The sequence below is a fragment of the Neolamprologus multifasciatus genome, chromosome 15, assembly GCF_963576455.1.
Source record: "Neolamprologus multifasciatus chromosome 15, fNeoMul1.2, whole genome shotgun sequence".
In the NCBI taxonomy this organism is placed as follows: Eukaryota; Metazoa; Chordata; class Actinopteri; order Cichliformes; family Cichlidae; genus Neolamprologus; species Neolamprologus multifasciatus.
The window spans coordinates 4,210,278-4,234,683 of NC_140453.1; the positions used below are offsets into that span (position 1 = coordinate 4,210,278).

A 24,406-nucleotide genomic window follows, 5' to 3' on the forward strand; every position below is an offset into this window, starting at 1 on the left:
AAGACGACCTGCTGAGGTTCAAACCAAGTTCACTGCACTCAAATGGCTTTCGCAGCCACCAGATCTCAATCCAACAGAGCTTCTTTGGGATGGTGAGATGAAAGATTCTCATCAAGGATGTACAGCTGTGTTACGCTATCATGTCATGGACCAAAATCTCTGAAGGCTTCCAGTAGCTGCTGGATCTGTTACATGAAGAATTACCACCCAGTACTAGCAACATCTACCAACTTTAGCTTTGTAACAACAACTTAGACATAGTTCTCTTTCAGAATACACAAACAACAACAACAAAAATCCTCTGACTTAGTAAACTGATATTTTTAGCCAGCTCAATTATTTTGGGGGAGCTTTTCAGCCCTCAGGTGGATATTGTGTGGCTGCGGCTTTATCCTACACTCGGAGCAGTTTTCAGAATATGATATACTTTGAATCAAGTTATTGCAGCCAGCACAAAATATAATAAGCAACCTTGTTTCTGAGTTTCGAGGAGGATAAGAGCTAAGAGTGAGCGCTGTGGATTGAGCCATACTTTGCAGCAAAATAAGTGTTTAAAACACAACTGGAGAAAAATGGAGGGATGTCGAAGACAGGCTATGCTGCAAGAGTGGTTTTGAGAAGTAGCTGCAGTTGCTTTTATACCATTTTTTGCCTTGGGGGTAAAAAAAAATGCTCCCGCCAGTGACATAAATTCAAGCTGATAAAGAGTGCAAACCTTTTACCTTTCAGGCCAAAGGAGTCCGAGTGTGTGATAATCGCAAGATACATTTGTGTGAAGAATAACTTTTCCCTTTGACTCAGACCTCTCAACCTGTGGTGAGGAAGAGGAGCGGTGACACGCGGCGTTGGCAGCGATGACAAATGATAATGGCAAATCTAAGACGACAGCCACTTCAAATTGCCCAGGGATCAACGGTGACCTCTTGACACTTAAGCGAATCGGGCAAATCTGACAGCCTTGAACGCGCCGGGCAGCGCGACGTGCCTGACCACAGCCTTGTGTGTTTCTGTTTGTTGTTCAGCGCCGTTTTCCTTTATGTTGTCATGAGATTTACTGAGAGCATTTACAGTCTTGAAGAGATGAGGACCGGGAGTCAAGCGTCGTCTGTGATCCCTCGGTGTCCTGTAACAGCTGTCTCTGGCATCAGAGCATGCGGTTGCCGCTATCCCATATTACATCTCTGCCACTCAAAACCAACGGATCAGCAATCCAATTTCACACAAGCGCGCTCAGAGGGTGGCATTGCTGACGCAGGAGTGGGGGATCTATGCCTCAACAAAGACAAGAAGTTGTTTGAAGTCGCAAAAGGGGTGGTGGACAGGAGGGGGAAGCGCAGAGATGGGCCGACGAATTAGATCGAAAAAGTAATAGAGGTGTGATGGAGCAAGATGAAAAAGAAGAGGAAAAAAAGCCCGGGATTTCTAGGCCTTTGTTGCTGTCATCAAATCATGCAACTGCAGAAGGTAGCATAAGCTACTAATTTCCCCAACAAATACGAGCACAGGAGGCAAACTAACGCCAACGAGAGCCTCCGAGACAAATCCGCTCTTCGTCAACACACCTTTATTTGTCTAGTGCCAGTTTCTCCAAAGCCAAAGACCGGAGGGACAATGATCTCCATGTACTGGTGGGAGAGCAGATGTACAGTATTGGATGACAACACACTCCTCAAACCCTTTCAATATAACACCCTCATATTGCATAGTCATTGTGACATAAATAGAGAAGGGACTTGCGTCTCGTCTTTCACACAGCAGAGAGCGATTCAAATCTGATATCCAATGACTGCTTATTAGATTGAGCCATCAGGCCGCCAGTTTGGAGCCAGACTCATAAGACAGCCGGTGTGTTGAGAAGGCTGCTTTTCCCTTTCCACCCACACATATATGCACACACACACAAAAAACACAACAGGAAAAAAAGGAGAAGAGCAGGCCCCTACTGGACGATCTTCTCTTCTAATGCCAGAGCCGTGCATGCAGAATTTTTTTGTAAAGCCCACCGTAACCAGTTACAGACACACCGCAGAGCCAGCCCCCCTACCCACAAAGGTCTCCTATTTTGGGGTATCCGTGGATTTCTTTGAACAATAGCTCATCTCGGTCCGTTTTGTTTTTCTTTTCCCAAAGGCGTCCAAATCCGACACGTGCACCGAAAGCAGAAAAAGACAGCGAGAGGGAAGACTTGGCCGGGCTGCAGAATTGTTACAGGGGAAGAGCTGGATGGATAATTGCAGCGCTGCATTGTCGAGACAAAAGGTCAGCTGGGATCCTACCTCTGTGGGTCTGTGGACAGGATAGACAGACACGGGAGCACTCATGAAAAAAGATGTGGGTTAGATGAAGCCCGCGGGACACTGCTGTCACCGGGAGAGTGACGAGACAGACTAAGATAACACTTTCCTTCACCTGTCCTTTGACCTGTTGCTTCGTTATCCTCCCACATCTGCCCGCTGTTTCGTTTTTATGTGGATTTTTCTTTCTTTTCTTTTACCAACCTTTCCTCCCTAAATCAAGACAGCCATCAATATTTTTTTTTGGACGGGGAAAGATGACGTTGTCCTAACTTTGCGATGAAGGTGAGAGATTTCTGATAAATCTGTCATCGGATTCATGACTCCCATTCGCTATCCGTCCGATTTAAAATGTGAATACCGGACAAAAAAGAAAAGAAAGAAAGAAAAATGCGGTTTTGACAGTTCCTTTTTTACAACGCCTTTTTCCCTCTGACAGTTTGACAGTATGCAGTCCTCATGACTGAGGAGTTCACCTGTCTCTCTGTCTGTCTCTGACTCTCTCTCTGTGTCTGTCCGTCCATCTGTCTGGCTAGCTGGCTGGCTCTGTATCTTTGTCCTTGATTAGCAATCATGGCAGCGTAGCGTGGTCTGATTCAAAGCGGGAAGCTTTAATTCTTCCCACATGGCGCAGAGACGTCCAGGCCCCAGCGCCGTTGCTCCAGGTAAACACACGATCGCTGCATCTCATTAACACTCAAAAGTTTCCCTGTATCATGTGAAGGAAAATCACTGCCTAATCCTCCCACTGCTCCCTTGAGGCCCGCCGTTTCTTAGTGCCTCCGTCGTAGATGGGTGACAGCACATTTGTTTGTCCGCAAACACCCCGATGATGTTTGCGATCACACACACACACAAAAAAAGAAGGATTCTAAAGAATTAATGCCTGACTAATGGAAAGTAAAAGACTGAAGTAGGAAGTCTTAGTTCATTAACTGTCAGACCAATTAAGATCAGGTGTACGCATCGGCAAGCTTTGAATGTTTTCCTCGCTTGTATGTGCCAGGAATTCAAACTCTTATTTTCCAGTGATGAGAAGGAGGGAAAAAAATCCAATCAGAAGAAGCAAAAAGAAAGTGGCGTTTTTAATAGCGCGCTCGAGGGCGGATTTTCTGCATACGCACCCGCCGAAGGGCTGTCTTTATCCAAACTGACACCTCCACCAGATGGACAAGGCGGAAAAAGAGCTGACAGGTTCGGCTCAGCTCTTTGTTAGACAAGCTGACTTTTAGCGCTAAAATATCCTCCAACACATGCACCACTTAACCACTTACAAAGAAGAGAAGAAGAAGGAGGGGTGGAAAAGAAAGAGTGAAACAGACCTCTGGCTCCGCATATTTAAAATTGAATAAGTGTTCAAACGCTGAAAGTCACATAAAGGGACTCTTGACTCACCTGTGAAAACGCCTTCAGGTTTTACATGATGCCATATAGATAATAAATGAAAGCTGCCGTGCTGAAATAAAGCGTTTCTCATCAATCAGTCAGCTCTACTTCAGAGGAATTGTCTTTTAAAAGCTTGATTTTGGTGTGAATGAAAATGGCACGCAGCAAGTCTGCGATGGGATGGAAACACGTACAGTAGAAGCTAATAAATCACATCCAGGCAGCGGCGGCGTGAAGATTGTTTACCTTGCTGCAGCTCAAAGAGAAAGATAAAGAAAGCTCGAGCTATTTAGTATTTAGGGAGAGTTTGGAGTATATATTTGACTCTTAATGCAAGTCAAAATGTCAGGGATGATAAAAAAAGAACCACGTGATATTTTTTTTCTTTTTATTATTCTTAACCAGCTCTTGTAAACTATCTCGCTGAATTATCAGTTTATGTCCATCAGCATAAAGGCACGCTGGATGACATCCCTTCAAGCTGTGAAGCGATCGTTTTTTCCTCGCTGCGATGATCAGTGTTCTCAGCTTCCCTTGTAAAAAGCGAGCAGCGTTTTCGGCGCGACCCCATGGTGAGTCTGCCTCGCTTTGTAAAATGTAAAGTTTCATTTTATCTCGATGATGGAGTTGCATCGCAGTGTCTGACAGAACAATTGTGGTTTCCTCCACTAGCTCGAGCTAATTCAAAAGCAACCCTCACCTGGCGCCTCACCCCGCCTCCCTCCCTCTCCGCTCCGGCGCTCTCATCCCGCTTCCCCAGTGTGTGCCTACTTAAACTTTAATCATCTCATATTCAATACATTTCACAGCGACTCGTCACAAAGTTATCCCATTTTTCAAAGGACCCCCCCACCCCACCCTCACCCCCCTTTAGCCTCAACCTCGGCGGAGATTCAATAATTTCTCGCTCTTCCAGTCTATTCATTACAAGGCTCCCTGAAACCGCGGTGACATTCACATGGAGTGTTTCTTTACGCAGATATTAAGGTTCTGCGAGATAATAAGAATAAAAGCTAAGCTAAGCCGCTGCTAATGCACTACAAAGGTGATGCCCCGGTCGTGTCATACTGGTAGTTTTTTAATGCCTCAACGCTGACCAGAACATCTTTCACTATATTAGCTGGGAGGGGATGCAGAAATAGAAAAGACTCTCTGCAGAAACGTGCTTTTTGCAAGCGTTCTTTCTTTTCTCCTTTTTTTTGATTGTGTCAGAGTGAGGCCATGACACCCGCGGTTCAGTGTTGTGTTGGTCACAGTATGGGGTCTGCTTCAATCCACTGGCTACCTGACCTGGCTGAAATCAATGACCAGCGAGATACAATGTATAATTTTGTTTTAAGAGAAGCTCTATTGATTGTTGCTGTCAGCGCTTCGAGGGTTTTTTGTTTTGCTTTGGGTTTTTTTGGTTTTTCCCCCCTTTGAGATGCTTATCTTGGATCAAATCATTGCTGAAGCAACACTTTTAATGCAAACATCAAGTTCAAGCTCAAACTGTTGGCTGATACCAAACTATACGTTTTACTGCAAATCGCTGCTACCCAGATTTTTTAGACTTTTGACACTGTGGAGATACAGAAGTTCTTCTATTGCTGCCATATAATCTGCATCATTATAACTGCATTAATAACATTCTTTACAGCATTATTCCATTTAATAATATTTCTCACAGTATTGATATTGCATTAAAGTTATTTATTGAAGATGTTCATTTGAGAATCCTTCCATTATGAAGTATTTCATACACATTGCATATTTGTGCTTATTTCGAGTTGATGTTCGGTTCATTAAGGGTCTTAAGCTTCACTGGCGTGACTGTCCAGGTGATACATGCTGAGGGAAACTAGAACATAGAAGGATAGCTGCAATGCATGCTTACAATACATATAACACATATAATATAGGAATGTGTCAGGCCTGAGGCCTTAACTCATTTGGTGTCTCACTATATTTTACTCTACTTGGCAACAGATGACCAATAATTGAGTCAATAATTAGCTTATTACCTTGTATGGAAGGTGTTATAGAAAAGAGAAGTTCTATGTCTGTTTATAGCCATTAAAGATGTACAAGATGTACCATTAATTGTGACTAATGTCTGGACCCTATTTTAATCTGTAATTGACGCCATGGGGGGGCGTGTACCCCACTGCTTTATAAGTGTCCACAACATGTATTTTGGTCAGAGGACATATGCTGATGTTTTCTCCTGTGTGTTAATAAACTCATCGTTTGATTGCACTTTTCTGGGGCCTCCGTGGTTTGTCTCACTGCTCTACATTGATCGATTTCGCAACAACACGCTACAAAATACAAAGCATAACCTCCACAGAATGTCTTTAAATAATTCATATTGGACTTTAGCTAGAGACTCCCCGCGTTTTGCACCTTCCTACAACAGCTATCTGACCAGAATAACACAAGATTACTTACCTACTGAGTGCAACAACATTAAACTAATGAGATGGCTACAGGCTAAACAAATAGCAATCACGGTTCGAGACCGCTCGAAAGATCAGAAACCAAAATCTCATCAAGAAACATTTTCAACAGAGAAACGAATGAGATGTAAACAGAGCGAAATCAAAATGCCAGTGATGCCGTCCATCAACATAAACCTCCAAGCAAATGATAATGATGTATTTTTGGCGGTCCCTTGATCGATATAAAGGCTGCACTGATGTGAGACTCATGGATTTTTTTCTGAGTTTGGACACATTTAAAATTTATAAAAGTGGACCCCAGACAGACCGCAAAACAGCGGTCATCTTGTCCATCTTATCCAACATCATCGGTGCTCTGCCAAGGAATCGTTCAGTTTATCACCATGCTCTTGCTGCACTAGTTGTGTCTGCTGCATTTGGGTTATACGAGGGCTGGTGAAGAAATTCCAGCTACCACAACTGTTAAATATCAGGGGAGGATGGATTAAAAATTTCACAGTAAGGGATTAGTCCATGCAGCAAAATCCATATGTTTCAGCAGCCTATCTGTGGGAAGAGTAATGTGTTAGGAGATAAAAAATTCCAGCTTTAGTGCACATATAAAGTCTATAAAATCCTCACTAACCTTAATAACAGTAACATGAATGTGCAAACGTTTAGCCGCAGCATTAAAGCATTTACACATATACAAATCCATCCATCTATATATTTTTAAAAGCACACCCCTTATGTGGATCACACAGAAGAAGTCTCTTCTCGCACGTCCTCACCATGTCAATAGTGAGGATGTGCGACTATGCTGTTTGCATAAGCATTGCTGAATTGTCCCCAGGCAAAAGCAGCTGGATGATAGTATTTCAGTTCAGCGTGTGACTTAACGCAATGTAAAAGATTAGATTAATAAAACGGCACAGCATGTGCCTTTTAAGGATTTCCCTTATGCAAGGGTATAACTCTGACGGCTTGTCCAGCTAATATGTTCTGGTTGGAACTTCAAGCGCTCCGCAACTTCGATGCAATTACGTTCAATTAAACAGAATAGTGAAGCAAGGAAGTCTCATCCAGGACTGAGCATCACACACTAAATGATTTAGGACATGTACACATACTCCTTTGATCCCCATGTAACCAAATATTAGATGTCCCTCTTTTAATATGCAGTTGGCTTTAAGAAAACATTGGTTGTACTGGTGGCACACATATACCCGTCCACAGATATGTCAGAAAAGGTGCCGTTTTTAAAACGATGAGTAAATAACACAAAGTCGGAGCACAACCTTGCACCTTTTTGCTAGTTTAAGGCAAGCGTTCAGAATTTGCACCAAAATCTGACGAGTACTTCCTTTAACCGTGCTCCACCTCTCCACCAAGTTTTATGGAATTTGGCCTTGCTGTGTGAGCCAGTAATATTCCTGACAGGCACCAGGCCTCAGCTCTTGCCTCGACCTGCTCGGATGCCTGTTTAGTTATTACCTAGTAAATTGACTCTCATTGATATTCTAAGGAAAAAATGCTTTGGAAAAACAACTAGCATGCTGAGTGAAACCGAGCTTTTCCCTGACATTCACGATACTGTTCGTCAGCCGGAGACACAATGGCTCTGTTTGATAATTACATCCAATTCAACATCTGTGACAGCAGCACAAAATGCACGTTAAATTAAGTTAAAAAAAATAATTAAAGGGATAACAGAGCATAGGTCTAGATTAGTAACGGTTCATTGTTCCATGTAGTTAGCTTCACATGGACAATGCAGCCAGATGGTCCTTTTCGAATGTCAGCATTTACCCTACACGCACATGTACACCAGCACATATACATGTGCACATGTACATCAGACCAGTGGAAATCAATATAGTCCACTAGCTTTTTAGTGTATATGTGGACAGAGCAGGGACACGGGTCCCGTGGAGAGCGAGCTACAGCCGTCCATCACTCTTTGTGACCGCCAACAGCTTTGATCAAAGATGACAGAGATCAAGTGAGGACAGTATGCAGCCAGGAAGAAGATAGAGAGACAGGCTCCCACAGTGTTGGCCAGTTCTTAAGGCTTCTGGTATCTTTTGTAGGCCACTATTAAAGCAGAACCCAGACTATGTATTTCCATTTCTAAACTGTGCTGGTCTCTACTGCCTAGATTACAAAGGACTGTCAGGAGCGAAACAAAGCAAAGTAAATCCCTGAATAAGACTGGCATCTTGGGAAATAACCACACAGTTGTTGCTGTGCGTGCACACGCTCACACTTGTGCACGCACTCCCCCATACGCTGTATGTTTAAACAAGTGTGCACTCAGATGCAAAGCAAAGTAGTTAATTGCTATGGCAGCCATTGAATGATGACAACGGCCACGGTGGGAGTTGGCGAGACTTTGTCTGAATGTATGTAATTATTCAGCTGCACAAAAGGAAGGGCCGATGCGGTGCCAAAGCAGATTCACTGCGTCTGTGGTCAGTGTATTCAGCGGGGAATCTAATGATGTGCACTTGTGGGCTAAATTACCAGAGCATTGTTTACCTCTGCTCTTACAGAGCAGATTCCACCAAGAGCAAGAGACCAAGAAGTCCAAGTTAAAGAAAATGATCTGACAGTGAGGAGGAATGTAGAGAGAAGATGAATGGTATCCATGGAAGCGGAGGCTGGGGAGAGGCTAAAATGTCTAACTCCTTTTTGGTAAAGGCCTCTCTCTTCACACATTGCTGACAGCCAGCTTGCTAGCAAATCCCAAGACGAAGGGGTGGAAAACACAAACTGTACAGCTCTTGACTATACTACTCAAGACACTTTCAAGCTGCAGTTATTTTCTAAACACAAATACAACGTATAATCAAATCAGGAATGAATGCATCTAAGTCACTTGAGGCCTTAAAAAAATAGCTTTATAATACAGTTTGGATTAAATATCATGGTCACAATGGAGCGAGAAGAGATTGCCTTTAATCTTTGACGGCGGTTCACCATCTTTTGCTTCTGATCTACGTCAACAGCCTTGCTACACTTGAACTGCTCCTTTGTCTTCAACACTCGTTCTAATGAATTGCATTTCAGCTAAATATTTCTCCACAATTTTATTTAACTATTAGCTGGATATTTTTAACTTACTTCCCTTAAGATCCACTTATTTTATTATGCTTATTGGCCAATTTACTTAATATATTTAGTAGGGGTGCAACGATACACAAAATTCACGGTTCGGTTCGATACTTTGGTGTCACGGTTCAATATTTTTTCGGTACAAAAAATGTTCTTGCTTTTTTCATTTGTCATTTGTTAAAATTATAAATATATATTTTAACTCAAAAGTACAGTTTTTAAATTTAATGTTGCTGAAACAACAAAGTAAGAAAAAAATAAATCTATCAGATCGAGAAATCACTCATCTTTGGAAAAGAGAGTTTATTACAGAGAAATGGCTCTTTCCAAAATAAAAGCTATACTATACGCTTCTTCTGGGCTATATTCTCAGCAGCATATTAAACATATCAGGTCCTCATAAGAAGAATCATGTGCTAACGGCTGTCTAAATGACTCGGGTAAAGGTTGTAGCATGCGTGCTTGTTGTTTTTGTCTGCTTCCACTTGTCTTTGCACTAGGATGATGTCAGAGTAAATGTGCAGTCATATTCATTGTGTTCCCACTAGTGCTGTCAGCGTTAATCTGAAATGACGTTAACGCCACAACACGGCAAATCTCCGTTAACAAGCTACCAGGATCGCCCCGTGCGTGGGGCTGGACAGTGTCAACACCTTAACGAGCAAACTGGCAGTAGTTCCCACCCATGTAATTGAGCATTGCGTGGCACATCTGACATACTGTTTTACTTTTGTCCATGATGCGCTTACCTTCAGGGTCATACTTCACATGAAGACCAAAAATAGTTCCAAAGGCCAGATCTGAATGAGGGTGGGGGGGGGGGGGGGGGGGTTCAATTTGCCATGTTGCAACGAGCTTAGCTTCTGTCTTGCTAGCTTGTGCTGCGCTCAGTGGATCTGCGCTTGACAGTGCAGCCTAGGCGGAGTAGTCGAACGCAGATCCACTGAGTTCTCAACACAGACAGCATCGTCAGAAGAAAAGTTGATAAAATAAATTAAAAATTTTTGTATTGTTCGATACATATGTGTACCCAACCGAAAGCACTGTATCGAACTGTTCAATATCGATACGAGTATTGTTGCACCCCTAATATTTAGCTAACACTCTGGCATGCTAGGCTACTTTTTTGATACACGCTAACCGCTCCATACTGTTTGCTAACAGTTTAACTGCTAGCCTCACTTTTACATCACCTGTCTACACCATTTCAACTGTTTATTAATTGGTTAGTTAGACAACAATTTCATCTGTTAACCCATACTGTTATCTAGCAATATAATTGCTAGTCATACTTTTTCGAAATAATTTACAGTGTTATATTCATAACTTTGCTTTATAGCCACATTAGCTGTTTAGCTAGCTGGCTAACATTTTCTGTTGTTAACTGCTGTTAATGCATATTGTTGATAGCAATTTAACTGCTAGATAGGTAACGGCTAACAATTTCAGCTTTTAACACATATTGTTAACTAGGAAATTTACTAAGATGTCCCACCTCTGATCAGAGAGGCTTCTTCAGTGCTAAAACATGAGATTTGAAAATTCTTCAAAAAAAACTCTTAACACAACTTTATGTTCATATTTTTACCTGACTACCATAACAGGTGTGTATCAATTATATTTGGCTAACAATATTAATTGTTAATCCATGATGGTACCTAGCAATTCAACTGCTAGCCAAAAAAATTACCTTTTACTAATTTTGCTGACTACTGTGTGAACTATCAGTTATAATTTTTGCAAAAAAAAAGAATTAATTTGGTTATCTATACAATGTATTAATATATATTTATGCATTCTTTTTAGATGCTGCTTTGTACTGCTCGTACATTAATTTTAATTATCCATTAACGCTTCTGTGCAAACCTGTTCGGGTCCACTTAAAGGAAGGAAAGCTAAATCTTTCCTACTGCAGAAATATCGCCTGGGACACTGGGAAATCAATGACCTACAGGATCAATATATACTGATATGGTATATAATAATATGGTTCCCTTTGTTTGCTTGTTTCTAGCACACTACAAATCATCACCTGAAAGCAGAACCCATCTGAGTCAGCTGTCAGAGATCATTTAAATAATGTAAGAAAAAGGAGGCAAAAGCAGGACAAGCCAGCAATTTGGCAGAGAGAGAAAATGAAGATGGAAGGAAAATGGTTTGGCAAGAATGTGCAGAGAGAGCAGCAAAACTGGAGTGAGGGATAAAGGTAAAGAGCAAAAGAGGCTGCAGAGAGAAACAACAGAGGGGGTTTGAGGAGCTGAGACAGTTGAACCATGAAGACAGGCGTGCCAGTGCAGAAATGTTTGGGAAAAAAAGTGGGAGGGAAGAACTGGAAGACACACAGAGCGAGAGAAGAAAGCAGAAGAGTCTCAAAAGCGTGGAAAAAGTTAGATATTACATCCAGTTGGGGAGTCATCACAGATTGAAAAGTTGACACAGTGAGAGGAAAGAAAGCCTGACAGAGCAATAAAAGAGAGCGAGAGCTGTCCAAGAGGAGTCAGAGGGAAGCAGGTGTCCCAGCATCCATTTGGATGAGCCTCTTACCTTGGCTGATGCCGGAGCCACCGATCCTGCTGCCGAGATGCCTCGCTTGACCACTAAGTCGCTGCTCGATGTTGTCACGGCAACTGTAACTGGAGTTGGAAGAAGGGAGGGGATGACTGGGAGGGGAAGGAGCCCCGGACGGTTGTTGCCGTTGACAACGGCAGAGGCACAGCTATGATTGGCTCCTCCATTGTGGAGGCCAGAAGGACGGATGTCTCTCCGCTCCCAGGGTGCCCGGTAGTCCCTCTCAAAGCGATGGTGGTGGCGTGACATCACTTCCTCTTCCTCTCAGAGGGAACAACAGGGGCAGGCCTGCGTGAAACGGGAAGAGGGTAAAGGTCATTTCAACCACGAAGTGCAAGCGGCAGCACGCGATACAGACACGAATAGAATAAAAGTTTCTGGGAAAAAACAAAGAACAGAGCGACACGTAAAGAGTGAAACAGTCAGTCAGTAAATTAAGGAGAAAACATGTTGACATGAAGGTGTAAATGCTCACAGCATCTGCTCCCAGCGCACCTGACTGACGCGAATACACGGCGGTTCATTTGTTGCCTCTAATTCCTATTCTCCCAGTCATTAACGAGAGCTGCGACAAGAGCGAGAGAAATGAGCGCCGCTGAGCAGCTCTATAAAAAACACCCATCAGTGCCAAACCATAAGGAGCCAAATGTGTTATGTGAGGCGTCTAGGCACGGCGACGACAGGTTCAAACAAAATGGTTGAGCCAGACGCGAGCAGGTACACGCTTAGTTCAAGTTGTCCTGAGGGCGGCGCGAGCAGTAACACGACCTTGCGGTCAAAACTCATTCATCTAAATAGATAAATACCCGCGTCACCCCCCACAACCCAATTACAGCTCATCTCATACATCTAATGGCTGGTTAATTCAATCAGATTGCCCTTGAAGTGCATTGGAGGGTTCTCCCTTTTTCGAGCACAGCAGGCTGCGATTAGGGATGGGTACCGGTATCCGGTGACATAAACGGCAGTAACCAGACCGAAAAGCAGCACACATTTCGGTGCTTTATTTCGGTGCTTTTTTGTTTCCTGAGATGTCATACACTTTGGATTCCAGCCAATCATTTTACCTTTGCAAGCATAGTAGGCGGGCCCAGGTACGTATGTTCTTTTAGAGCAGAGCTACAGATTAAAAATGCTCAAAGCGAAGCGGTCAAAGTCTGTCTGTACTTCACAGCAAAAGATGCAAACTCAGCAGCCTGCAACAAGTGCTTTAAGCTGATACTGTGACGCTGTCAAAGGAGGTAACACCTCAAATCTGATGAAACACCTGGCGATGTATAGCATTTTGTTAAAAGCCGAGAAATGCACCGTATTTGATAGCTTGCTGCGAGACCTCACACCGAGCACATCTACTGCAGGTGTGGTGCCTGTTATCGGTCCCGGAGTTAGCAACATCCCCCAAAAACCCGAAGCGGAGAGTCCTGGCCCCTAGCCATGCCAGTGTAGCTAAATCTTTCCTACTGGTTAATGATAATTTACGTTGAGTAGGTTAACCACGTTATTAAATTAATGCAGTAAGGTGAACTAGCAAACACCGTCGTAGTTACATGCAGCTGTCTTCTTGTTTGATGGCAGATACTCCCTTCACCCTGCCCAAAAAGGCTAAAATGACCAAAGAAAAAGAGGAAACAGTTAAACATGAGAGGTTTTTGGACAAAGTTTGTGTTTTTTCCATTGATTAAGCACTGCTTCCAGCCAAGAGTGATACCATAAATCCCCTATAGCTGCAGAAAAGGCTAACATGGTTATCTTTTCACAAAAAAACAGCTGAACATGAGAGGTTTTTGGACCAATTTTGTGTTCTCCATTCTTTAAGCACCGGTTCGAGCACCATTTAAGCACCGGCACCGTTTCAAAAGTACCGGTTTGGTACTGGTATCGGATAAAACCTAAACGATACCCATCCCTAGCTGCAATAGGCTAAGAGGTGACAGCGAGCTGAAATTACATCAGAATGGAGCACGGCGCTATTGTGCAGCAGGAGCAGCGTATCACTCTTCTATTATGTCATAAATCAAAGTGGTATGGGATCTGAGCAGTGAAATCCATCACTGATGGGTTTCTAGTGCATTGTACTCAACCTCACCAAAGGCACGTTATGCTTCTCAAAGCCCTTGATAACAGATGAAATAAATATATAACAAGCTCTCACCAGGTTCAGCGAGCCCCATGCAAAATCCCCTGGTCTGCAAGGAGAGAATGACAGCGGATGATAAGTCTGTATTCTGCACGCTGTGGTCTGTCATGCTGCTTCTTGGCCTCACAGAGGAGGGAACGCCTTGAAATGCCGGCTTCTCTGTGAGTATCTCTGTGTGTGCGCGCTAGTGTGCAAAAGCAGCATATAGTACAACTGAATGTGTTTAAGCCCAGCCGTGCAGTATAAGAGTCTACGAGGAAGCTGCAAATGAAAGGTTCTCTACAAAGCTTTGATGGAAGCGATACACCAAGCAGCCTGCGGTGGGAGCACCTGCCCTACTGTAACTTTCGCTGCTGTGACCATCCATTTATTTATCCACTACAATCCTCTCTTTCTTGCTTTGTGTTTTTATCGTCTGTATTTTCTTATGTTATATATACACCCACCTCTCTCAATCCTCAGTTCATTTCATTCCCCTCTCTAATACAAGGTCTACTCTGTGCAAACACAGCAAGCTGATCCGTGGCGACAGAGTCAGACGGAGCAACCGAACGCTTCGGGACAACTCTCTCACGCTCTCTTCTCACTCTCTCTGCAATAACCTTACTCCTTCTCCATAGTAACCCCTTTTAATAACCTCAAATTTTCCAATAGAATAAGCTCGAATTATCTCTAAAAATATGTACAGAGAGACTAACAAGATTCTAGGCCAGTGGAACAATGGCAGAGTTAGAGCCAGGTAATATTCTCTTATCTCCCGAGCTCCACACCTCAGCAAAGAAATAAGAGGGCAGTTAGAAAAATTCCTCCACATGAAAACAGTGGAAGAAAAAGCAGAAAAAAAGGGACATTATCTCCACAAAAGTCAGAATTGAGGGCAAGAGTGCATTTGCTTTCACAATTTCTTTTTATCAGCACGTTTCAGATGTGAAGTGAAGACATGCTATTGTGCATCCAGTGCGCTATCTAGTCTAGACGGTGATTCACTGGAAAACAGAGTGTGTTTTGTCTCCCGGTAAACCTCTTAGGACATCGGTGCACTTGAGAACAAATCAATCCATTTGATTAAAGAAAAGGCATTGAGCAAGTTTGCATGTGCTCACACTAGCAAGCTCTGTGGAACAAACCTCACTGAGGTAGCAACACACAACACAGGATAGAGGAATGAAACAAGCAAAGTCGCCTCCTTTGCCGTCTTCTATTTATTGCTAACAGCTAAAATTCAAAACATGGCTAAAATTCAAAACAACAAAGTTATTCAAATACCTTCTGGAGCGCTGTGGGGATTATCCAGTGCCCATTTCAATAAAAAAAAAGTTTGTTTTTTCAAAATTAGTCCTGTTAAGAGAAATGCAAAAAATAGTTTGTCTGATGGAATATTTTGATCTGGCACTTCTGAGTTATTTGTAGCCAAGGCTGAGGAAACAAGACATGAACTTCAGGGTGAAGGGTTAAGGTTTAAACACATAAAATAGCTCAAGTATTTCACAGTTTTCAAATCATATGAATGTCAAATCAAAAAATGGGTAAAAACGAGTAACGTGATGAGAATGTAAGGTTATCCACTGAATAAAATAAGGTGAAAACAAACTGATGACAAAGTCAAAATAACTTCTGTAAGAACATTTGTACTAATTCAAGTATCTATCCGTCCTCTGTTGCTTACTGGATCTGTTGCGGAGGCAGCAGTCTAACCACAGACTGCCAGAACTTGCCAACCCCGACCACCTCCTTCCTCTTCCAGAGACATTCCCAGGCCAGAGATGTAATCGTTCCAGTTTGTCCTGGATCTGCCCTGGGAACATGCCCACCATGCTAGTCAGATGCCCAAACCACCTAAACCACTCCTTTTGATATAGAGTAGCTCTACACAGAAAACCCTTATGAGGAAATAAAAACTCAAGAGACACAACCGTACCCAGGGCAGGGTTGACGGGCCCTGGGGCAGGGGCTCAAGGGCTAGCGCCTGTTGGCAGGGCTTTAGCCCATGGGGCCTAGGGATGGTATCGTTTAGGTTTTATCCGATACCAGTACCAAACCGGTACTTTTGAAACGGTGCCGGTGCTTAAACGGTGCTCGAACCGGTGCTTAAAGAATGGAGAACACACACTTTGTCCAAAAACCTCTCATGTTCAGCTGTTGTTTTTTTGTAAAAAGATAACAATGTTAGCCTTTTCTGCAGCTATAGGGGATTTATGGTATCACTCTTGGCTGGAAGCAGTGCTTAATCAATGGAAAAAACACAAACTTTGTCCAAAAACCTCTCATGTTTAACTGTTTTCCACTTTTTCTTTGGTCTTTTAGCCTTTTTGGCCAGGGTGAAGGGAGTATCTGCCATCAAACAAGAAGACAGCCGCATGTAGCTATCATGATGTTTGCTAGTTCACCTTACATGCATTAATGTAATAACGTGGTTAGCCTACTCAACGTAAATTACACACGGACAACATTAAGCTACTCACTCAGAGAAGAACGGCTGCTGCTGCATCATCATCCGTCATCATTTCTGCTACACTGGCAGGGCTAGGGGCCAGGACTCTCCTCTTTGGGTTTTTGGGGGATGTTGCTAACTCCGGGTCCGATAACAGGCACCACACCTGCAGTAGATGTGCTCGGTGTGAGGTCTCGCAGCAAGCTATCAAATACGGCGCATTTCTCGGCTTTTAACAAAATGCTATACATCGCCAGGTGTTTCATCAGATTCGAGGAGTTACCTCCTTTGCACAGTATCACCTTAAAGCACTTGTTGCAGGCTGCTGAGTTTGCATCTTTTGCTGTGAAGTACAGCCAGACTCTGACCGCTTCGCCTTGGGTATTTTTAATCTGTAGCTCTGCTCTAAAAGAACGTACGTACCGGGTTAGGTACCGGTACCCATCCCTAATGGGGCCTGGTTGGAGCTAGCCTGAAAGAGCTACAAGAGGGGCTGTAAGGTTTGGTGCATTGTAGAAGCGGCAGTCCATTGCAGTCCAATCCCAGGCAGTGTTATAATTAATGTTTTGATATAAATACAATTCAAACAAATTTAAAACCATGTCATAAACATCTGTACTAATGTGATTTTTTGCATGTGCATTTCATTTTCATACTCAATATAACGCTCTTTCAACATGCTCATTATTTTGAAAAGTTAACAGTGCAGCAACGTAGTTTCTGCATGCCTGCATCAAAGGGTTTGCAGAAAAGTGGTCCAGGTTAGACGCAGTGAAGGTTCCCGTCTCGTGCTCGTGATGCCACTTTTTTAACTGCTATAACCTGTTAATTTAAAGCATTAAAAGCTCAAATTTAACTTTTGCAGATGTGAATAACTTTTGGTTTTATTTCATTTTTATTTACCATTATTTTTTTTAGCATATAGGTCATATGTAGAGCTGCAAGAGGGCTAAGCTGTAACAAAGATGGCTCAGTTTACTGAAGTTTTGTGATATCTGGCACTTGGGTTAGGGGTCACTCTCCTGGTGAGGGGCGCGATGAAGACTATCATTTCTCAGTGGGCTGTTTAATTTGTCTGTGTAAAGGCACAAGAGAATGAAAAACACAATGAAGCAACAGCGCCTGCGAGCTGATTAATTAGAAAAGGTTAAATGTAGAACTCGGGATACAGAAAAGAATTAGTCACTATGAAACGAACGCGGTCCTTCATGATTGACAGCGTTGCTCATGAGGGGGCTTCTGCACAACAGAACAAGTGCAGAACAATTAAAGGGTTAGCTCCGTTTTGTATAAACAGTATGCAAAGCTGCTATTTTCTCATGTCTCATATAACATCACGGCTCCTAATCAGAGGTCTGCGTGCCCCACATTTCCTTTCTTACTTTAGATAGCGAACGCAAACATCCAGCTTAGCATCATCGAGCACCTCATACACACGACAAACACTTCTGTTGTTTTCTAGAGGAGACTCACATTACCATGCTTCCCATTCTATCACTCACCCAAGTGGCATTTTCAGATTCTTGGCTCTACATTTCAATATCTGCACAATCCTCTAAGTGAATTCCTGTCATCCTGGCACTATTGCATGTCAGTACGTACTGTGGAACTGGAGGCTGGCAACAGATCCCCGCAGAACGAGTGTCACCGAGACAAATCCCACTACATTTATGGTCCTCGGTGAACAGAAGGATTTAAGCTACTAATTACAGAGACTTAAATTCCCTCCACGGCTACGTTTCTGCCACTGCTTTAAAGTCTGCGTGTGCGTGCGAGCCCACGTTGGCTCGAGCCTGAGAGAGTGCGTGCTCCGTGTGTGTTTTGTCTTTTTTTCTTTAGGTTAAGCACGAGAAGGCGATAAAGGAAATGTCGCTCTCAGAGGTCCTCGTGGAAACCAACACCCAACACACCTGTGGACTCTGCCAGACCAGATAAACACGTGAATGCATCACATCTCCAATGACACTCGGCTCTGCACCGCTCCGCTCTGGGGAGGTGGTGCCAATGAAGATTTGCCCATTTTCTTTCACATCCAATGAAGTCACTGTCAAACTGGACGAGGCGACGCCGTTTCAAGAGGAGGGCTGATAACCTTCGCTGCGAGGCTCACGTGTTTAAAGTCAATCTAATGGCTTTTATTTTGAGTTCATAAGATATAATGACAGCACTTCAGTCATACCCTACAGCAATTAATGAGGCTCTTCAGCTCCTGTCAGCATGTTAATAATCTAACCTGAGGGTATCAGAGTTTCCCACGCCAAATGCTGTTTTCTGACTAAAAACGGCTGATGATCTCTTCTGTAAGATGAGAAAAAAACAAAAATTTGTACAATTACTAATCCTCTGGAAGCCCAAATAGCAACAAAAATGCTTCGGTCCCCAGCGTGAGCAAAGGGACTCGAGAAAATAACACAATTACTATGTCAGCAATCGAGCCTAATGAGCTGACTGACTCGGATTCTCCGTTGTGTTGTCACATCGTTGAGTGTACGGCTGTCAGCTGCAGTGGAAGCGCAGTGTGTTGGTGGCTGGGTGCTACTTTTTGAAATATTGATGAATCAGAAACCAAATTTCAGCCAGCTCCACGTGTACGTGCAACAGATACAGAGATCCGATCTGCGAAACGAGGAGTTTACGACAACTTTAGATTCTTAAGCAGCAACGGTTTGGTGGGGAAAACAAAAAATAAAAGTTGTCTGGCAGGTTGGGAATGTGAGACACACACCCTTTAGAGCAGCATCTGTCACTCCGAGGCGGCACGCAGCATGTTGGGGTGCGCGTGACAGAACTGCGTTAACAAAGCCATGTGGGAATGAGCGGGGAGCCACAGATAGACGTGAGGAAAGAGGCAGCGTAACAGATGGACGGAACGCAGCGACGACGGAGAGACAGCCAGACAGTGTGAGAGAGAGCGAGCAAACGAGATGTAACAGCAGTAAAGCGTGCGTGCGTGCGCTTGCGAGTGTGTGCGAGCGCGACACGCAGCCTGAAATAGAGAGAAGGGTGTTAAGGATGGGGATCAGGGTGGAGTGGGGCGGGTGGTGTGTCATACGTCTGTTCTGGGGTGTGATGTTTGCTTTGCTAGCACATTCTGCCCTGTGTTTAATACCACCCAGCAGTTCCTCCTGCTACAGATACTCCCCAAGAGTGAGGGCTCCGTTTCCAATCTGTAGTAGTGTTTATTTCTATTGACCCAATGACAGCCCAGCTTTCACCGCGCTCGCGCGCAAACAGCCACGTGCTAGACTCACGAGGCTGCGCTAATGATCGGCCCGTCCGTCAGCGAGGCTGGATGGTACAAACGAGGGCTGGGGATAGATGGCATGCTGTAACTTTATGAGGACAAGATATTGCTGTAAATGAGCGGCCCTGTGGGAGACGCGCGCAGAGTATAGAGTAACTACCGCAGGTGCACACACGCGCCACATACACAGCTATCAGAAATGTGCTGACAGTCCCTCCAGGACGACGGAGGTATTCAACCTGATATTTAAATAATGGGAGAGACTGTTGGTACAGGAATAGCCCGAAGCGCAGCGAGCCAGAGTCTCGGGCCTTTAAAATTCTCCTTCACAGCTAGAGTCCGTCCCAGATGATGAGTCACGCCTGATGATGAAGATGCAGCGCTGTCTTAAATTGGATGTTTCGCTGCCATTACACACACACCTGCCTATAAAAGCATTCCCGCACAAGCCTTATTAATTAGGCAATGTGCAAGAACCTAAATTGGATGGGAGAGAGTTAATACAATCTTGGTGGGGGAGAATTTTTTTTTTGTCTTTTTTCCCACCTTGATGAAGCAAACTGAATTGCCGGGAAAGAAAGAGGGCTTCCTGGGTATTTTTAGCTTTCCTTCTTAAGGACGCGAACAGGAGAAAATCTAATTGATGTTCCAGGAGAAGAGGTGGGGAAAAAAACCGCAGGAACAACAGAGCAGAACCCAGAGGAAAGGCAAACACAGGAAAGGAACAATTAGGTTGAGTGTGTATTTCATGTGCTTAAACATTGTAAGTGTGGAGGTGAGTTATGGGGGGGGTGTAGAGAGAGGTGAGGAAAGGGCCATCTTTAGAAATGAGAGGAAAAGACAAATGTAGCTACAGTGGAAACCTACAAGCCTATTGTTGGGATTGATTCTTAGCATTAGTAGGTTGAATTAATCCCAGTGGTTTGAGGGGAATTAGTACTTTGCTACTGTTCGCACACCTCATTAGTGGTCTGAGTGGAATCCAGAGACACCACACAGGCAGCAGCACATCATAAAAAAGGGCTTCTCATAACAGAACCCACCAGCTTAAGCATCATAGAAACCAAAAATAGCTTCGGTTTGAGCAAATTAGAGGCATATAGGCCGGGTGTTACTTAAACAGCTGCAGCTACAGTCTTTGGCAGGAAAATAAACCCAAACCACGAGGTAATCACCAGTCACTCCGAGCAAGACCGGGAACTAATCTGAATCCAGCACCTCACGTTTCCTTATCTCATCTGCCTATTAGGATTTCCACGCAGGTTCAGAGACGATAGTGAGAGATGGCACTTTGTATATTAATCTGACACCTTGATGGATGAAATACTGGTGGGTGACATGCACACACTGCCTCATTTTGTCTGAGACAGACACTTTCTGATCATCTCCTGTTTGATAAAGCATGCAAGCAAAGGCCAAATCATTCAAGGCGGATAAAAAAAAAAATTGGGATCAGGTGCATTAGGCAGACATAGAGAAGAGAAATAAAAAGGAAGTGGGGGCCAAGGGTTATTTTTTCTTGAGATTAAGAAATATTGCATATGCCGACACCACTGACAGCAAATTACCCTCTCCGTGTGCATCAGCACAATTCTTTTAGCAGAGCATTAATAAGTAAAAGTTTTTAGCGACGTGGAAAGGAAAAAAAAAAGAGAGGGGGGGGAGCTGCATGAGTGCGCGTGCAATGCATGTGTGTGTTTTGTGTGATGCAAGGTTTTCTAAGCTGCTTGTTTGCTGAGGTCTGAGCACAGGGGGTGTGTTTTTTGCTTGTGCATGATGAAAACAGCACGAGAGTCGCTCTTCTGTCCGAAAGCGTGCACGTGCAGGGACGACCGCGGAAATATTGCAGCCGACTTGAGTTAGAAACACCCCGACGGTGCATGACTGTCAGCGGCCCGGGCGTGATGATTACCCAAACAGAGAGAAAGCTGCCACCTCCACCACTGCGCGCCGGCGCTCAGTTAATTAAAACACTGACTTTCAACAAAACGCCACATTATCACAACAGCAAGACACGGAGCTGGAGAAAAACCCTGAGGCAAGCGTGCACGCTTCCTTCCTACGTGCTGTTTCTTCTACTTGATGCGGGAGCGGTGAATTTCCAGACGCCAATCACGCGCTGTTTGTGTATTTGTGTGCGCATTCCGGGTGTATCCTCTGTGGCCCGTGGCAGCTGTCGCCTGTTCTCTCTCCCCGTCGCATCCTTTTTCACGTGTTCCTCTGTTCTCTAAACAAAAACCAACAACGCCATCAAAACAAACAGCTCTCCCGGCTGACGCCGCACACGGCTACGTGCGCATTTACACACATAAACACACGCGCGCGTTCTTTAGGCTGCGGCATTACTGGAGCTACTGTAACATGCGTGTGATTTTGTGTGTCTGTGTGTGCGAGTGTGTAGGTCAGCTTTGGAAGCGGGACATGGAGAGCCAAGTGAAGGAACAGTGACTTAATTATCTAAATGGCTGCTGCGGAGATTACTGAGGGCAGTGAGCATCCATCTCTTTCAACACCACCAGCTTAGAGTGCACGGCCAAGGAGGGGAGATCAAGAGATATAGACATCAATAAGAGAGACAGGGCAGCAATAAGAGAGTGAAAAAAGAGGCCAAGAGAATTAAACGAGAGCAAGAGATAGGAGACAATGTGGAGGAGAGCGAGAGGAGTGGCTCCAGTGACAATGATTTACAATGGAGTAGTTTGTAAGCCGACTGGCCCCCGCGGATATGCGGCTGCACCCTCAGCTACAGAGAGTTCGCCGGCAGCTGGGATCATGACATCACCTCTGTCGCCATGGTGACGCCTCGCGGGTTCGATTTTACTCTTCCCATCATTACCATGCAGATGCTTCGGGGCTGGATACTATCTTGACCCCGGTGTGAAGCATCAATGGCTCCATATTTCGCTCTTCCCATCGCTTAAACTAGCGCGCGTTATTGACTTTTGCGTGGCTAAGCGGTAACCGAGGTCATCCTCAGAGTGGAGGGCCTCGGGTTTGATCCTCCTCGTGCACAAGCGGCGTTTCCTTGAGCAAGTTCCAGTGACCCCCTCCAGGTGGTTGATCCCGTAAACGCAGAGCATCTAGACGCTGAAGAGCAAATCATAAAGAAATAAAAAGATTAATACTGTCGCTGTGCATGTCAGTTACTACGCGTTACTGTAATACTATAGACAATCCAACAAATGCAACCAGAACGTACTTTTCCTTAAAGGAAATTCATTAAAAAGCCTTCGTTAAATTGTTCTCGTTAAGCCTCTTTTCTAGAGGCAACGAGCAGGAAATGACATCTTCCTTCACCACCATTTTCCTTCTTAAAACTTTAGTCCCCGATGGCACGGACGGTGGTAAAGAAAGCTTGTTTATGACAGGGAAACCCACTGGGTTGAATCCACAGACTGTCTGCGGAAAGAGAAAATGAATAACTAACACTGCCTCCAACAAATGCTGTCCATGAGCCACTGAACGTGACATACTGTTCCCAACTTCCCAAATTACACCGAACACTGAATTCCGTCCTTACTTGGACCCGTCCCTGCTGAGCTGTAGTCATTTTGTTTTTTCTCTTTTTGATGATTTCCAGAAATTCAAGCCCAGGTTCTTTGGCTGATTGATGCTCTGCTGTTATGCTGGCTTGCTTTCCACCCTAGATGACATTAACAGTGTGGTTGTACCATCCAGCTCCCTAGTGAGAACGTGGTGTACTGTTCAGAAGTGGAGAAGCAGACACTGTGGCTCCATCCACACTAAATACATTTTCATCCTAAGCAGTGTTTTTACACCAAAGAGGAGGAACAAATAACTGCCACCCATGTATATATATATATATATATATCACTGATTCAGAACACCATTCATGGTCAGTCGGGATCCAATATGTGTGTCTAGCAGGGTTGGGCGATATGTAAAAATTTTCCAACCGACAATCGTCAGTCCAATAATCAATGATGGGAGGTTTATTCGCGCATGCGCAGACTTTTTGATGGGCGGAGCAATGTAATCATGCACGGACTGATTTGCGCGTTTACAACACAGAAGAAGTCCAAACATGGACGAACTAATTTCCCCCCAAAATTACAGCCGTACGCAGCGTTAACGCAGTCATCACGGTTAACACGATTAAAATTTTTAATGCGCTCAATGAACAAACCTTCAACAAACTGCCCAAAATGCGTTGACAGAGACATTTTAGGGATTTTGACTCAGTCTGCGCTCCAGATGGGTTCATTGTTAATCGCGTTAGTCGTGATGACGGCACGTTAAAGCTGACAGCACTAAAAAAGTCACCAATTTGGGATTTCTCTGGCTTTAAACCAGATGAAACAGGTAAACCTGAGGATGTAACCAAGGCGGTGTGCCACTTGTGCAGACATATAGCGCAAGCAAAGTAGTTAAACACAGCTAACTTGCATGAGCATGTACGTGTCCACCATCCGACTGAGTATGCGACTATCACCAGCTTCTGCAGCTCCACCAACAGGCATTTGGGCGCACTCTGAGGAGGGGGCATTTGCTCGCAGATAAAAGAGGGTGCTGTTAAAACAGTGCTAGTTTCTTTTCAGTTGACTGCTTCTATTAGCTCCATCATTATTAGCAAACTCATGGGCAAACAAATAAATGAATCGCCCGTGTAAAAACGATCGCCGATGGGCTCCGCTTATCGTCGATAGTCAATATATTCGTCCAATCGCCCAACCCTAGTGTCTAATGTTCAACTCCATGACAACTGCTAATACAGATAAGGGTCCGAGGCACCTGCAAATTCCTTGTTCCCTTTAATAAATGACTAGACTTTTGTCACATGAAAGCCATGGA

The 24,406-nt window shown here is 44.1% G+C and overlaps 1 protein-coding gene across 5 annotated transcripts in view; it reads right to left on the minus strand.

Moving 5' to 3' along the window:
- The window catches only part of klhl29 (kelch-like family member 29), a 293,874-nt gene that overhangs the window by 166,201 nt on the left and 103,267 nt on the right, over window positions 1–24,406 (minus strand). For all 5 annotated transcript variants that reach the window (XM_085133527.1, XM_085133528.1, XM_085133526.1 and 2 more), the window contains one exon: window positions 11,759–12,070. In XM_085133527.1, coding sequence (XP_084989653.1) covers window positions 11,759–12,031 — 273 coding nt within the window. In that variant the 5' untranslated portion in view covers window positions 12,032–12,070. The remainder of the gene's footprint in view (window positions 1–11,758; window positions 12,071–24,406) is intronic.